Here is a 13,322-nt window from a genome sequence, read left to right as displayed (position 1 = left end):
TGTGAGCAGAATTGTGCATTCACATGAGACCAACATTCACATGGTTATTGCAGACAGGATACTTACATTTCTAGATTTATTGCATGTAATTGCTATTCTATCTTCATCTCCATTTCTGCTTGCAAATAGTGAAAGAAATCATATGTTGAAATTCATGACCTTTATTTCAAGGGGAATTTACATAAAATCAGGTGTAGCCCAGTGGATCGTATCAGACCAACAATCCATTTAATTAGGATTCATGTGGAATTACGCATTTTAAATGGCACCAAAATGTATCCATGCAGTGCATTCGGAAAGTATTCAGACCCCTTCACTTTTTCCACATTTTGTTACTTTACAGCCTTGTTCTAAAATGGATTAAAGAAATAACAATTCCTCATCAATCTACACACAATACCACATCAGGACAAAGTGAAAACAGGTTTTTAGACATTTTTGTAAATGTATTAAAAATAAGAACACAGAAATACCTTATTTACATAAATATTCAATACTCAGGTGCATCCTGTTTCCATTGATCATCATTGAGGGGTTTCTACAAATTGATTGGAATCCACTTGTGGTAAATTCAATTGATTGGAAATGACTTGGAAAGGCACACACCTGTCTATATAAGGTCCCACAGTTGACAGTGAATGTCAGAGCAAAAACCAAGCCATGAGTTCAAAAGAATTATCTTTTGAACTCCGAGACAGGATTGTGTCAAGAAACAGATCTGGGGAAGGGTACCAAAACATTTCTGAAGCATTGAAGGTCCCCAAGAACACCGTGGCCAAGAACCACCAAGACTCTTCCCCGAGCTGGCCGTCCGGCCAATCTGAGCAATCGGGGGAGAATGGCCTTGGTCAGGGAGGTGACCAAGAACCCAATGGTCACACTGACAGAGCTCCAGATTTCCTCTGTGTAGCTAGGGGAGAACCTTCCAGAAGGACAACCATCTCTGCTGCACTCCACCAATCAGGCTTTTATGGTAAAAATCGAATCAAATTTTATTTGTCACATGCCCGAATACAACAGGTGTAGGTAGACCTTACCATGAAATGCTTATTTATAAGCCCATAACCAACAACGCAATTCAAGAAAAATAGTATTTACTAAATAAACTAAAGAAAAAAATTTAATCAATAAAAGAGTAACACAATAAATGTACATAACAATAAGCATGCTATATACAGGGGGTACCGGTACCGAGTCAATGTGCGGGGTTACAAGTTAGTCATGGTAAAGTGCCTATGCATAGATAATAAACAGGGATTAGCAGCAGTGTAAAAACTAGGGGGAGGGGTGAATTTAAATAGTCCGGGTGGCCATTTGATTAGTTGTTCAGCAGTCTTATGGCTTGGGGGTAGAAGCTGTTAAGGAGCCTTTTGGTCCTAGACTTGGCGCTCCGGTACCGCTTGCCATGCAGTAGCAGAGATAACAGTCTATGACTGGGGTCTTTCACAATTTTTTGGGCCTTACTCTGAATCCGCCTAGTATATAGGTCCTGGATGGCAGGAAGCTTGGCACCAGTGATGTACTGGGCTGTAAGCACTACCCTCTGTAGCGCCTTATGGTCAGATGCCGAGTAGTTGCCACACCAGGAGGTGATGCAACCGGTCAGGATGCTCTCGATGGTGCAACTGTAGAACTTTTGAGGATATGGGGACAAATCTTTTCAGTCTCCTGAGAGGGAAAAGGTGTTGTCCTGCCCTCTTTACAACTGTCTTGGTGTGTTTGGACCATGATAGTTTGTTGGTGATGTGGACACCAAGGAACTTGAAACTCTCGACCCACTCCACTTCAGTCCCTTCGATGTTAATGGGGGCCTGTTCATCACTCCGTTTCCTATAGTCCACGATCAGCTCCTTTGTCTTGCTCACATTGAGAGAGAGGTTGTTGTCCTGGTACCACACTGTCAGGGCTTTGACCTCCTCCCTATAGACTGTCTTATCTTTGTCAGTGATCAGGCCTACCACTATTGTATTGTCAACAAATTAATGATGGTGTTGGAGTCATGCTTGGCTACGCAGTCGTGGGTGAACAGGGAGTACAGGAGGGGACTAAGCACGCACCCCTGAGGGGCCACAGTGTTTAGGATCAGCGTTTTTGCTTGTAAGCAGGATTCAGGAGGATAGAATTATGGTCAGATTTGCCAAATGGAGGGTGAGGGAGAGCTTTGTATGCATCTCTGTGTGTGGAGTAAAGGTGGTCTAGAGTTATTTTCCTCTGGTGTGACATGCTAGTAGAAATTAGGTAAAATTGATTTGTTTTCCTGCGTTAAAGTCCCCGGGCACTAGGAGCGCCACTTCTGAATGAGTATTTTCTTGTTTGCTTATGGCCTTATATAGCTCGTTGATTGCGGACTTTGTGGCAGCATTGTTTGCGGTGGTAAATCGATGGTTACGAATAATATAGATGAGAACTCTCTTGGTAGATAGTGTGGTCTACAGCTTATTATGAGGTATTTAACCTCAGGCGAGCAATGCCTCAAGACTTTTTTAATATTAAAATGACAAATAGACACACACCCCCACCCCTCATCTTACCTAATGTAGCTGCTCTGTCCTGCCTAAACACGGAGAAGCCAGCCAGCTATATATTATCCGTGTCGTCGTTAAGCCAAGTCTTGGTAAAACATAAGATATTACAGTTTTTAATGTACCATTGGTAGGATAGTCTTAATTGTAGATCGTCGAGTTTGTTTTCCAATGATTGCACATTGGCCAATGATACAGAGGGTAATGGTGGTTTACATACTCAACGGCAAATTCTTACAAGGCCCTCCTCCCCCTTTTTCTCAGTCTTTTCTTCACGCTCATGATAGGGATTTGGGCCTTGTCTCAACAAAGCATTATATCCTTTCCGTCGGACTCATTAAATAAAAAAATCTTCATCCAGTTCGAGGTGAGTAATCACTGTTTTGATGTCCAGAAGCTCTTTTTGGTCATAAGAGACGGTAGCAGCGACATTATGGACAAAATGAGTTACAAACAACGAGAAAAACATTTTTGCACGGTTGGTTAAGAGCCCATAAAACGGCAGCCATACCCTCCGGTGCCAATATAGAGTGGCCAGACGGAAGCCACTCCTCAGTAAAAGGCACATGACAGCCCGCTTGGAGTTTGCCTGAAGGCACCTAAATTACTCTCAGACCATGAGAAACAAGATTCTCTGGTCTGATGAAACCAAGATTGAACTCTTTGGCCTGAATGCCAAGTGTCACGTCTGGAGGAATCCTGAAGCATGGTGGTGGCATGGTGGTCGTGCTGTGGGGTTGTTTTTCAGCAGCAGGGACTGGGACACTTGTCAGGGTCTAGGAAAAGATGAATGGAGCAAAGAACAGAGAGATCCTTGATGAAAACCTGCTCCAGAGCGCTCAGGATCTCAGACTGGGGTGAATGTTCACCTTCCAACCGGACAATGACCCTAAGCACTCAGCCAAGACAACGCAGGGGTGGCTTCGGGACAAGACTCTGAATGTCCTTGAGTGGCCCAGCCAGAGCCCGGACTTGAAACCGATCGAACATCTCTGGAGAGACCTGAAAATAGCTGTGAAGCGATGCTCCCCCTCCAACCTGACAGAGCTTGAGAGGATCTTCAGAGAAGAATGTGAGAAACTCCCCAAATACAGAGTCACACCCAAGAAGACTCAAAGTTGTAATCGCTGCCAAAGGTGCTTCAAAAAAGTACTGAGTAAAGGGTATGAATACTTGTGAAAATTTGATATTTCATTTTTTTTTTTTTATAAATTAGCAAGAATGTCCTAAAACTGTTTTTGCTTTGTCATTATGGGGTATTGTGTGTAGATTGATGAGGACAATTTTTTTAAAGCAATTTTAAAATAAGGCTGTAATGTAACAAAATGTGGAAAAAGTGAAGGATGCACTGTTTCACTATGGCAGAATGGAATTAAATGGACCATGTTTTTGTCTGTGCATCTTGACCATTTAGACAAGTTTGCTAGGTTGTCTTCAGGTTATCTCTGTCACGCTCGTCGTAGTGATGGGACCAAAGTGCAGCGGGTAAGTGAATCATCTTGTTTTATTGAAAGAAAATGAACACTGAACAAAAGACCGACGAAAACAGTCCTGTAAGGTATACTGACTATACACGGAGACAACCACCCACAAAACACAAGCTGAAAACCCCCTCCAATTGAAGGCCAAACCAAAACCCTGAACATAGAAATAGAACAACTAGATAACCACATAGAAATAGATGACATAGAACAGTACCCAAAAACCCCAACAACACAAAACAAACACACCCCTGCCACGTCCTGACCAACTACAATAACAAAATGACCCCTTTACTGGTCAGGACGTGACAATCTCAGCTAAACTATAAGGTTACCCCAGCTAAACTATAAGGTTACCTCAGCTAAACTATAAGGTTACCTCAGCTAAACTATAAGGTTACCTCAGCTAAACTATAAGGTTACCTCAGCTAAACTATAAGGTTACCTCAGCTAAACTATAAGGTTACCCCAGCTAAACTATAAGGTTACCCCAGCTAAACTATAAGGTTACCTCAGCTAAACTATAAGGTTACCTCAGCTAAACTATAAGGTTACCTCAGCTAAACTATAAGCACCACCAAATCAGACCTACTGAAATAAAGCCTTCTCATTTATCAAAAACATGATACTCTGGGCAACATTTTCGTGGTGCAAAGGAGCAGAGATTTGTGCAAAAACCACTGTAAACTTAATTATAATCAGGCAGTGGTGTATCATTTAAAACTTTTCTTCAACAATGTGCAATTTATAACACTTATTTCTTATAACACTTTGTAAAAATGTATAACACTGTAACGATTTATAACACTGTAAAAATGTATAACACTGTAACAATTTACAACACTTTGTAACAATTTCGAACACAGTGTAACAATTTATAACACAGTGTAACAATTGATAAAACTAACAATTTACAACACTTTGTAACCATTTATAACACTGTAACAATTTATAACACTTTGTAAAAATGTATAACACAGTGTAACAATTGATAAAACTTTGCCAGAAAATAATGAAGTGTACAGTATTTATTTCTCACAGATCTGGGCTCGTTTGCATCACAAAAATAGTAATAAAATAATATTATGTCCCAAATAAAATAAAACATGAGTAGAGTGAGTATATAACTTCACAGTTCACCCACAGATTTGCAGAAGAAAATGTATTTGAAGAAAATGTATTTGTCTCATTGAGGATGCATAGGTTTTAGACATTAAGTAGCTGAATAGGTTTCGCCTCCACTGGATTGCTCGTGATTAGTTTCATGTTTGCCAGAGATATTGTTTTGCTGGAAAACGATTTCCACCACTCCATCAAATATTGACACAGTTCCAGCTCTGAGTCATACAAGATGCTTCCTTGAAGCATACAGTAGCAATCACTGCAAAACGCAGACGACAGATTTGCCTCTGCTTAGATCTTATCAAATGCTAGATTTGTACAGCAACGTATCATATATTTTATGTGGGTAAAGCGTACTTATAGATCTGTGGCCCGAGAGTGCCATGTTCAATATGATGATCACCTCTCATTATGAAACATAATGGGGTGCATTAATCATTGATGGACATTAGGAACACATTGTGATCTTATGTAGAGGACTTACATTATGTTCTTTACCTATGACCAGAGGCACATGAGGCTCTGCTGATGACGGGGCACTGATGCAAGGCCGCCGTGTGACGCTCCCTGGCCTTGCATTAAATCCTCCAGCCTCACAGAGAAGGAGGCTGTTGAGGGGAGGACGGCTCATAATAATGGCCGGAATGAAGCGAATGGAATAGCATCAAACACATGGAAACCATGTGTTTGATGTATTTAATACCATTCACTTAATACCACTCCAGCCATTACCATGAGCCTGTCCTCCCCAATTAAGGTACCACCAACCTCCTGTGACCTGCACATACTTTTTCTATCAATACATTAACTGATTGTGCAGTAGAGTGTGTGTGTGTGTGTGTGTGTGTGTGTGTGTGTGTGTGTGTGTGTGTGTGTGTGTGTGTGTGTGTGTGTGTGTGTGTGTGTGTGTGTGTGTGTGATACAACCAACACCAAGAGAAAACAAACAATATGTTGTCAGAGAGATTCACATCACTTCTATCATATTGTCTCTCCTTCAACAGAACACTATCACACACCACATGCTGTTCAAAGAGCACTGCCGGGTTGGCCACTCAAGTATATTCGTTTCCACGTCGGAAAACTAGCCGTCTGCTAATCTAATGGCTAACTGCCATAGGACCGAGTTTGGAATCCCTGCCACAGACGAGGAGCCCACTGTCACCATAAACCTGCCACACTCCCAACTGATAAGCATTGTATTAGTAGTGAAGTATGAAAACCGTCCCTAAACGGAACAGGCCTACAATCCAACCTTCATGTTGATTAGTGTGTGCTTTAAGTTGCGTCCGATGTATGTCCATTTGTTATTCAGCTTCGCTTGTTGTCCATCACCATCGCCTGCAATACAGCAAACCGAGTAATTACACCACAGTTGTAGTGGATTATTATGGGTTGTGTGAGGGAGGTCATTAGGGCTGCGTGTTGACTAATGATAGTTTTGCACTGTTTAGTATTTTTCTAAAAGCTACAGAGCTTTTTGAAACTGAGCTGGCGTGCACCATGCCATTTGATTAAGTGAGATGGATGTTTCATACAAACATGACAGAATAAACTGAGTGTGTTTAACCACAAAGGATGTGTTGGCAGGTTCAACAAAAGGTGCCGCAACGATCAACCACTGTCTTAATGAAATGTTAAGGAATCGTAACCTTTCCTCCTGTTCCCATGGCAACCGTTAAGGGTGGAGAGATTTCATATATGAACAACATGAATGTAAAGAGGGAGCATTTTACACATTGCTGCCTGTCAATAATATACCTCTCCCAACTGACATCACCCTTGCAATTTCCACTGTTTTGATCTCACATAAACTCACTCTTGACACCAAAAATATTTTGTTTCAAGAATGTCTGAAGCTTAAAGTTTTGCTTTGAGTCCCTCTTTCATGATCTGTCTCTTTGCAGGATATGTGTGTGATTCTGTAGAGCAGGACAGAGCTGAAGAAAAAAGAGAATACAAAAAAAGAACACATTAGTGGTGTCAGATGATATATTTAGACATCACTGACAACTTTTTATTTAACCTGGAATGTCAGGTAAGAATTATATATATTTTTTTACAATGACAGCCTACCGGGGAACAGTGCCCCTTGTTCAGGGGCAGAACAACAGATTTTTACCTTGTCAGTTCAGGGATTTGATCCAGCAACCTTTCAGTTACTGGCCCAATACTCTAACCACTAGGCTACCTGCCAGCCTGGTAGGAGGTTATGATTATAGGAGGCTATGATGGTTAGAATAGATGTATTTCACACAGAATACTTTAGTTTATGCATGTGCATATTTTAGCACGATATCTCTGACACTATGTACACTCATTTACTACTAGTGTTACCTGAGACATGCACACTGAGCTGAGGGACAATCCAACAAACTCTCTCTCTCTCTCGCTCGCTCTCGCTCTCTCTCGCTCTCTCTCGCTCTCTCTCTCTCTCTCTTTTTAATCGTTACAATTCTTTCCACTTGGCCAACATTCCAGGAACTTACTAACTAACACAAATACTTCAGTCTCAAACTGAAACAATGAGACTGGATGAGAATTTACTGTTTTAGAGGCTAAAACCTTTCAGCTGCTATATTTTCAAAGCTCATTATAGAATACACCTAATGTTAATTATCCACATGTTACTACCTTGCTATATGCAGACAGTTAATCTGGCTAACTCATTCAAGCAGTGATCACTCTTTTACAGTTAAGCCGTAGCGCATGGTATCCAGTCTTACACTGTGCTACAGGCTTGAGCTCCAGACAAGAGGAGATATTTCATTGTTAGATTTCAATGTTCTCCAAATCTTCAGCTCCTGGCAAGATGAGGATCAATATTTTCACACACACCCAGAGAGAGAGAGAGAGAGAGAGAGAGAGAGAGAGAGAGAGAGAGAGAGAGAGAGAGAGAGAGAGAGAGAGAGAGAGAGAGAGAGAGAGAGAGAGAGAGAGAGAGAGAGAGAGAGAGAGAGAGAGAATAACAACCAAGAACAAAGGAGAGAGAAAGAGAGAGAGAGAATAAGAACCAAGAAAAAAGGGGAGAGAGAGAATAACATCCAAGAACAAAGGAGAGAGAAAGAGAGAGAGAGAATAAGAACCAAGAAAAAAGGGGAGAGAGAGAATAACATCCAAGAACAAAGGAGAGAGAAAGAGAGAGAGTGTGTGTGGGAGCGAGAGATGCGCCATGAAATGAATAACTGTCACATATTTCAGTGGGTGCGGTTAGCTTTGCTTGAATGATTATGATGGTGATCTAATGACAGTACACAGATTTTCATACTCTTCATTTGGCTGAGTGCTCCTTGGCAGACCTACTCAACAGATTTGTGGATGAGGCACAGAAATACTCATCTCTTCCTTCTCCGGCTAAGAGAAGGTGGTGTGTGTGTGTGTGTGTGTGTGTGTGTGTGTGTGTGTGTGTGTGTGTGTGTGTGTGTGTGTGTGTGTGTGTGTGTGTGTGTGTGTGTGTGTGTGTGTGAGAGAGAGACAGTTAGAGGCCGGCTGCTATCTACTACAGTAATATTTCTCCTGTCACTATGAGAAATATCTAGCCAGTGGGTAAAAAACTTCAGAAGAAGAGGTTACATATTGCATTCCTCAAAAGCTACGTTTTGGAACCATCCCTTTGTGTTGTTACAATTATGTTTCTGTAGTAGCAGTAGATGTTCATAACATTTCATTACATAACTTCACAAAAATATCATGTCTCACTCAATGTGACAAGGCTCCTTGGCCTACATATTCTGCGTAGTTCTGGAAAGCTGTTCTGGACCAATTCATAATGAACGCCAATTATCTTTGTATGATGTCCATTGTGTACACTGTGTAAAAACAATGACGTTTTTCCAAGTTACGACATATAACCCTTTGCCAGATTTTGATACATCTGAACTACTTTCTTACAACTACAGACACATAGAGAGATACACTATATATACAGCAGTATGTGGACACCCCTTCAAATTAGTGGATTCGGCTATTTCAGCCACACCGGTTGCTGACAGGTGTATAAAATCAAACACACCGCCATGCAATCTCCATAGACAAACATTGGCAGTAAAATGGCCCGTAGTGAAGAGCTCAGTGACTTTCAACGTGGCACCGTCATAGGATGCCACCTTTCCAAACAAGTCAGTTTGTCACATTTCTGCTCTGCTAGAGCTGCGCCGGTCAACTGTAAGTGCTGTTATTGTGAAGTGGAAATATCTAGGCGCAACAACGGCTCAGTCATGAATTGGTAGGCCAAACAAACTCACTGAATGGGCCCGCCGAGTGCTGAAGTGCATAGCGCGCAAATATCGTCTGTCCTCGGTTGCAACACTTACTACAGAGTTCCAAACTGCCTCTGGAAGCAACGTCAGTACAAAAGCTGTTCATTGGGAGCTTCATGAAATGGGTTTCCATGGCCGAGCAGCCACATACAAGCCTAAGATCACAATGCACAATGCAAGCGTTGGCTGGAGTGGTGTAAAGCTGGCCGCCATTGGACTCTGGAGCAGTGGAAACTCGTTCTCTGGAGTGATGAATCATGCTTCACCATCTGGCAGTCCGACGGAAGAATTTGGGTTTGGCAGATGCCATGAGAACGCTACCTGCCCCAATGCATAGTGCCAACTGTAAAGTTTGGTGGAGGAGGTATAAAGGTCTGGGGCTGTTTTTCATGGTTCGGGCTAGGCCCCTTAGTTCCAGTGAAGGGAAATCTTAACGCTACAGCATACAATGACATTCTAGAGAATTCTGTGCTTCCAACTTTGAGGCAACCGTTTGGGGAAGGCCCTTTCCTGTTTCAGCATGACAAAGCAAGGTCCATACAGAAATGGCTAGTTGAGATGGAAGAACTTGACTGGCCTGCACAGAGCCCTGACCTCAACCCCATCGAACACCTTTGGGATGTATTGGAACGTAGACTGCGAACCAGGCCTAATCGCACAACATCAGTGCCCGACCTCACTACTGCTCTTGTTGTGGCTGAATAGAAGCAAGTCCCCGCAGCAATGTTCCAACATCTAATGGAAAGCCTTCCCAGAAGTGGGGAGGCTGTTATTGCAGCAAAAGGTGGAACAACTCCATATTAATGCCTATGACTTTGGAATGAGATGTTTGACGAGCAGGCGTCCACATACGTTTGGTCATATAGTGTATGTGTAACAGTGTAGGTTCCGTCCCTCTCTTCGCCCCAACCTGGGCTCGAACCAGGGACCCTTGCACACATCAACAACTGACACCCACGAAGCATCGTTACCCATCGCGCCACAAAAGCCACGGCCCTTGCAACGCAAGGGGAAACCCTACTTCAAGTCTCAGAGCGAGTGACGTCATTGATTGAAACGCTATTAGCGCGCACCACGGCTAACTAACTAGCCAGTTCACATCGGTTACATATGTATGGCTCTATATAAGGGTATATGGCTTTATATATGGCTCTGCTCACATACAATATGTCATTGTAATATGCTGTTAGAACTACAATAACCAATTGAACATGCTACTTATAGCAGGTATTCATAAAGATTCATTATATGTGGATAGGCTTATAAGTACCTAATTCAGAGATGTACATAGCATAGGCTATATTAATAACCTGCCATTGGTCATTTCACCTTTTTTCATATGGTTTAATTGACTTGATCTCCAGGATACCTAAGATAAATAAACATATTGTAATGAAAGCATACTTACCTTTCTAAAAAGCAGAACTTAGTGTGCAGCCTTTTCCAAAAATCAAACCAGGTTTTCTTTCCAACCACTTTTGTTAAGCCAAAAATAGGTTGCTGTTTAGATGTAGGCATCAGCAATTCCCTCCACATATTATATTTTTTTGCCTGTTGACCTTTATATCAACGTCTCGTAGCCTCTGATTTAATTCCCTCTATGTCCTACTACCTGCCTAGTATTTTGCTCCAGGATTGCTGCACTGCACTCCACCCCATGCCTCTTTGATTGCATTCCTGTATTTTATTTAAACATCCGGGTTTTCCCACTGACTGTGGTTACTCTGGCTTACTCCCCTCTCAGAAGCCATCTTGGACTCAGTTCAGTTTCTTGCATGTGAATGTCGGACCCTGTCCTCAGCGACTCACGACAACGGAGTAGAAACGGTTAACGCGCACCGCGGAGCGAGACATTTGTTTATTTTAATCATCGAGTTTCTTTTACCTTGTCGATTTTACATCCTGGAATCGACTGATCCTTTCCCGATGGATTTGTTTATATGTAAAACTTACTTCTAGCCCGTGCAATTTTGTTGCATTGGGGGACTGTACACACAAAAGCAACGCGAACTCTTGGTGCTGTGGACATCGAAGGCCTTGGGTCATTTGGCTCGTTGTGTTATGCCGATCATATTTTTAAATGTTCGCAAAGGAAAAGAGGTTAAAAAGGAGAACATCTGGTGTGTTTCTTTTTAATTAAAGGAATATGTTTGCTTCCTGGCTGACTTTTGCACTTCTTCTGGGAACTTTTTGTGCAGGTAAGCACCCTATTATGTCATATCGCTTATTGAGGTTAGTGACTTGTCAATCAGTTATACAATGTATCCAGTGACTTCACATTGGAAGAGAATCGCAAAACACAAATTCTGATGATTCTAATAATGGAGAGACAATCCAGAGGTAACATGCTGTAGGTAGCCGCTTGGCTATTGATATTGCCTTAACTATAATTGACATGTTTTATTTTATTATCAAATGGCATTGAAATAGCTAATGCAGTAATTCAATAGTTGACATCTTGTTAATGTTATTTTAATAAGTGACGATGCGATAGGTTATTTAGGCTTCTCGATGCAGTGATTCATTGTCTATAAAGATCAATAAGTAGATCGCAACCACATATCATTTCCGAATTATTTCCATTATTTTGTCATATCAATTGTCAAGCCTCAGTGATGAAAATAGATGTATCGTTTTTATTAGACTATATATTTTATTTACGTATGGCAGCTCGTATTTGGCAGAACTATGAATTAAGTCATGTGGCCTCATAATGTTTCAAAGATCATTTAAATATAGAAGTGTGGTACTCTATTGGAAAATACAGAAATATGCAAGAGATCCACAAGCTGATTTGAAGTGTTTGCACGTTTATAAGACACATTTATCCGTGCAGTTTGTCCTGTGTAGACAACATTTTTTGAAGCATGAGTGAAGATTTGTCTCCCCATTGAAGCGCATGACAGGGAGGTGTTGATCCTGGAATGAATGATTCTTATTTCAGATCACAACAAGTAGTAGAATCCCACACTTATTCCACAGAGCCCAATATCACGTAGCCTAGCCTAATAGTTTTTGTTGTAACAACAAATAATGTATGCTTTGGGGTTTTAAAAATGGGTTTTAGAAGTATTCTACTCTGGATTTCCACGCTAAATGGAATGAATTAAATGCCCAATGTGATTGTTCTGTTGTGTAGTTCCCTCCTCTAAAATGGCTCGTTTTTGTTGAAGTAAAATGATTTATGTCACATATCTGGAAAAAAAAGTCAAGTTAATGAATCACTTTGTGTATGATTAACATTCATTCCAAAGCACAGACACAAATTATGCTTGTTGTCAAACACTATCCTAATGTCCTGATATTTTGGTAATTGGTTACAAAGTGGCAATTCTGGATACTTAGCCAATACAGTGTTGCCTGGCTCCCCGTACTACTTGCTCTGGCCAAATGCTACACCACGCCCAGGGACATTAGTTTCTTCTCCGCTATGAAGTATAAAGTACAATAACAAATGTAGCCAACGACAGAGCAGCGGAAGATTCTAGTGTGAGTCATCAGGCTAAATGCAGTGTAGATTCAATGCATCCTACAGTGACTTGGTTAGCCTACATAAAAGTTCACAAGGCCGCGGAGCCAGACACATTACCAGGACGCGTGCTCCGAACATGCTCTGACCAGCTGGCAAGTGTCTTCACTGACATTTTCAAGCTCTCCCAGTCTATAATACCTACATTTCAAACAGACCACCATAGTTCCTGTGCCCAAGAACACCAAGGTAACCTGTCTAAATGACTATCGCCCCGTAACACTCACATCTGTAGCCATGAAAAGCTTTGAAAGGCTGGTCTTGGCTCACATCAACACCATAGACACCCGGGACTCACTCCAATTCGTAAGCCGCCCAACAGAGCCACAGATGATAACAATCTCGATTGCACTCCACACTGCCCTCTCCCACCTGGACAAGAGGAACACCTATGTGAGAATGCTGTTCAT

General features: G+C 41.6%; 1 protein-coding gene across 1 annotated transcript in view; it reads left to right on the top strand.

Annotated features, from left to right (window-relative positions):
- The first annotated feature begins 11,130 nt into the window (after positions 1 to 11,130).
- The window catches only part of LOC100136506 (activin receptor type-2B), a 62,301-nt gene continuing 60,109 nt past the window's right edge, over positions 11,131 to 13,322 (top strand). Inside the window, exon 1 of the mRNA XM_014159620.3 lies at positions 11,131 to 11,581. Coding sequence (XP_014015095.1) covers positions 11,530 to 11,581 — 52 coding nt within the window. The 5' untranslated portion in view covers positions 11,131 to 11,529. The remainder of the gene's footprint in view (positions 11,582 to 13,322) is intronic.

The sequence above is a fragment of the Salmo salar genome, chromosome 19, assembly GCF_965601325.2.
Source record: "Salmo salar chromosome 19, fSalSal1, whole genome shotgun sequence".
Lineage (NCBI taxonomy): Eukaryota > Metazoa > Chordata > Actinopteri > Salmoniformes > Salmonidae > Salmo > Salmo salar.
This window is presented reverse-complemented; position numbering and strand designations above follow the sequence as displayed.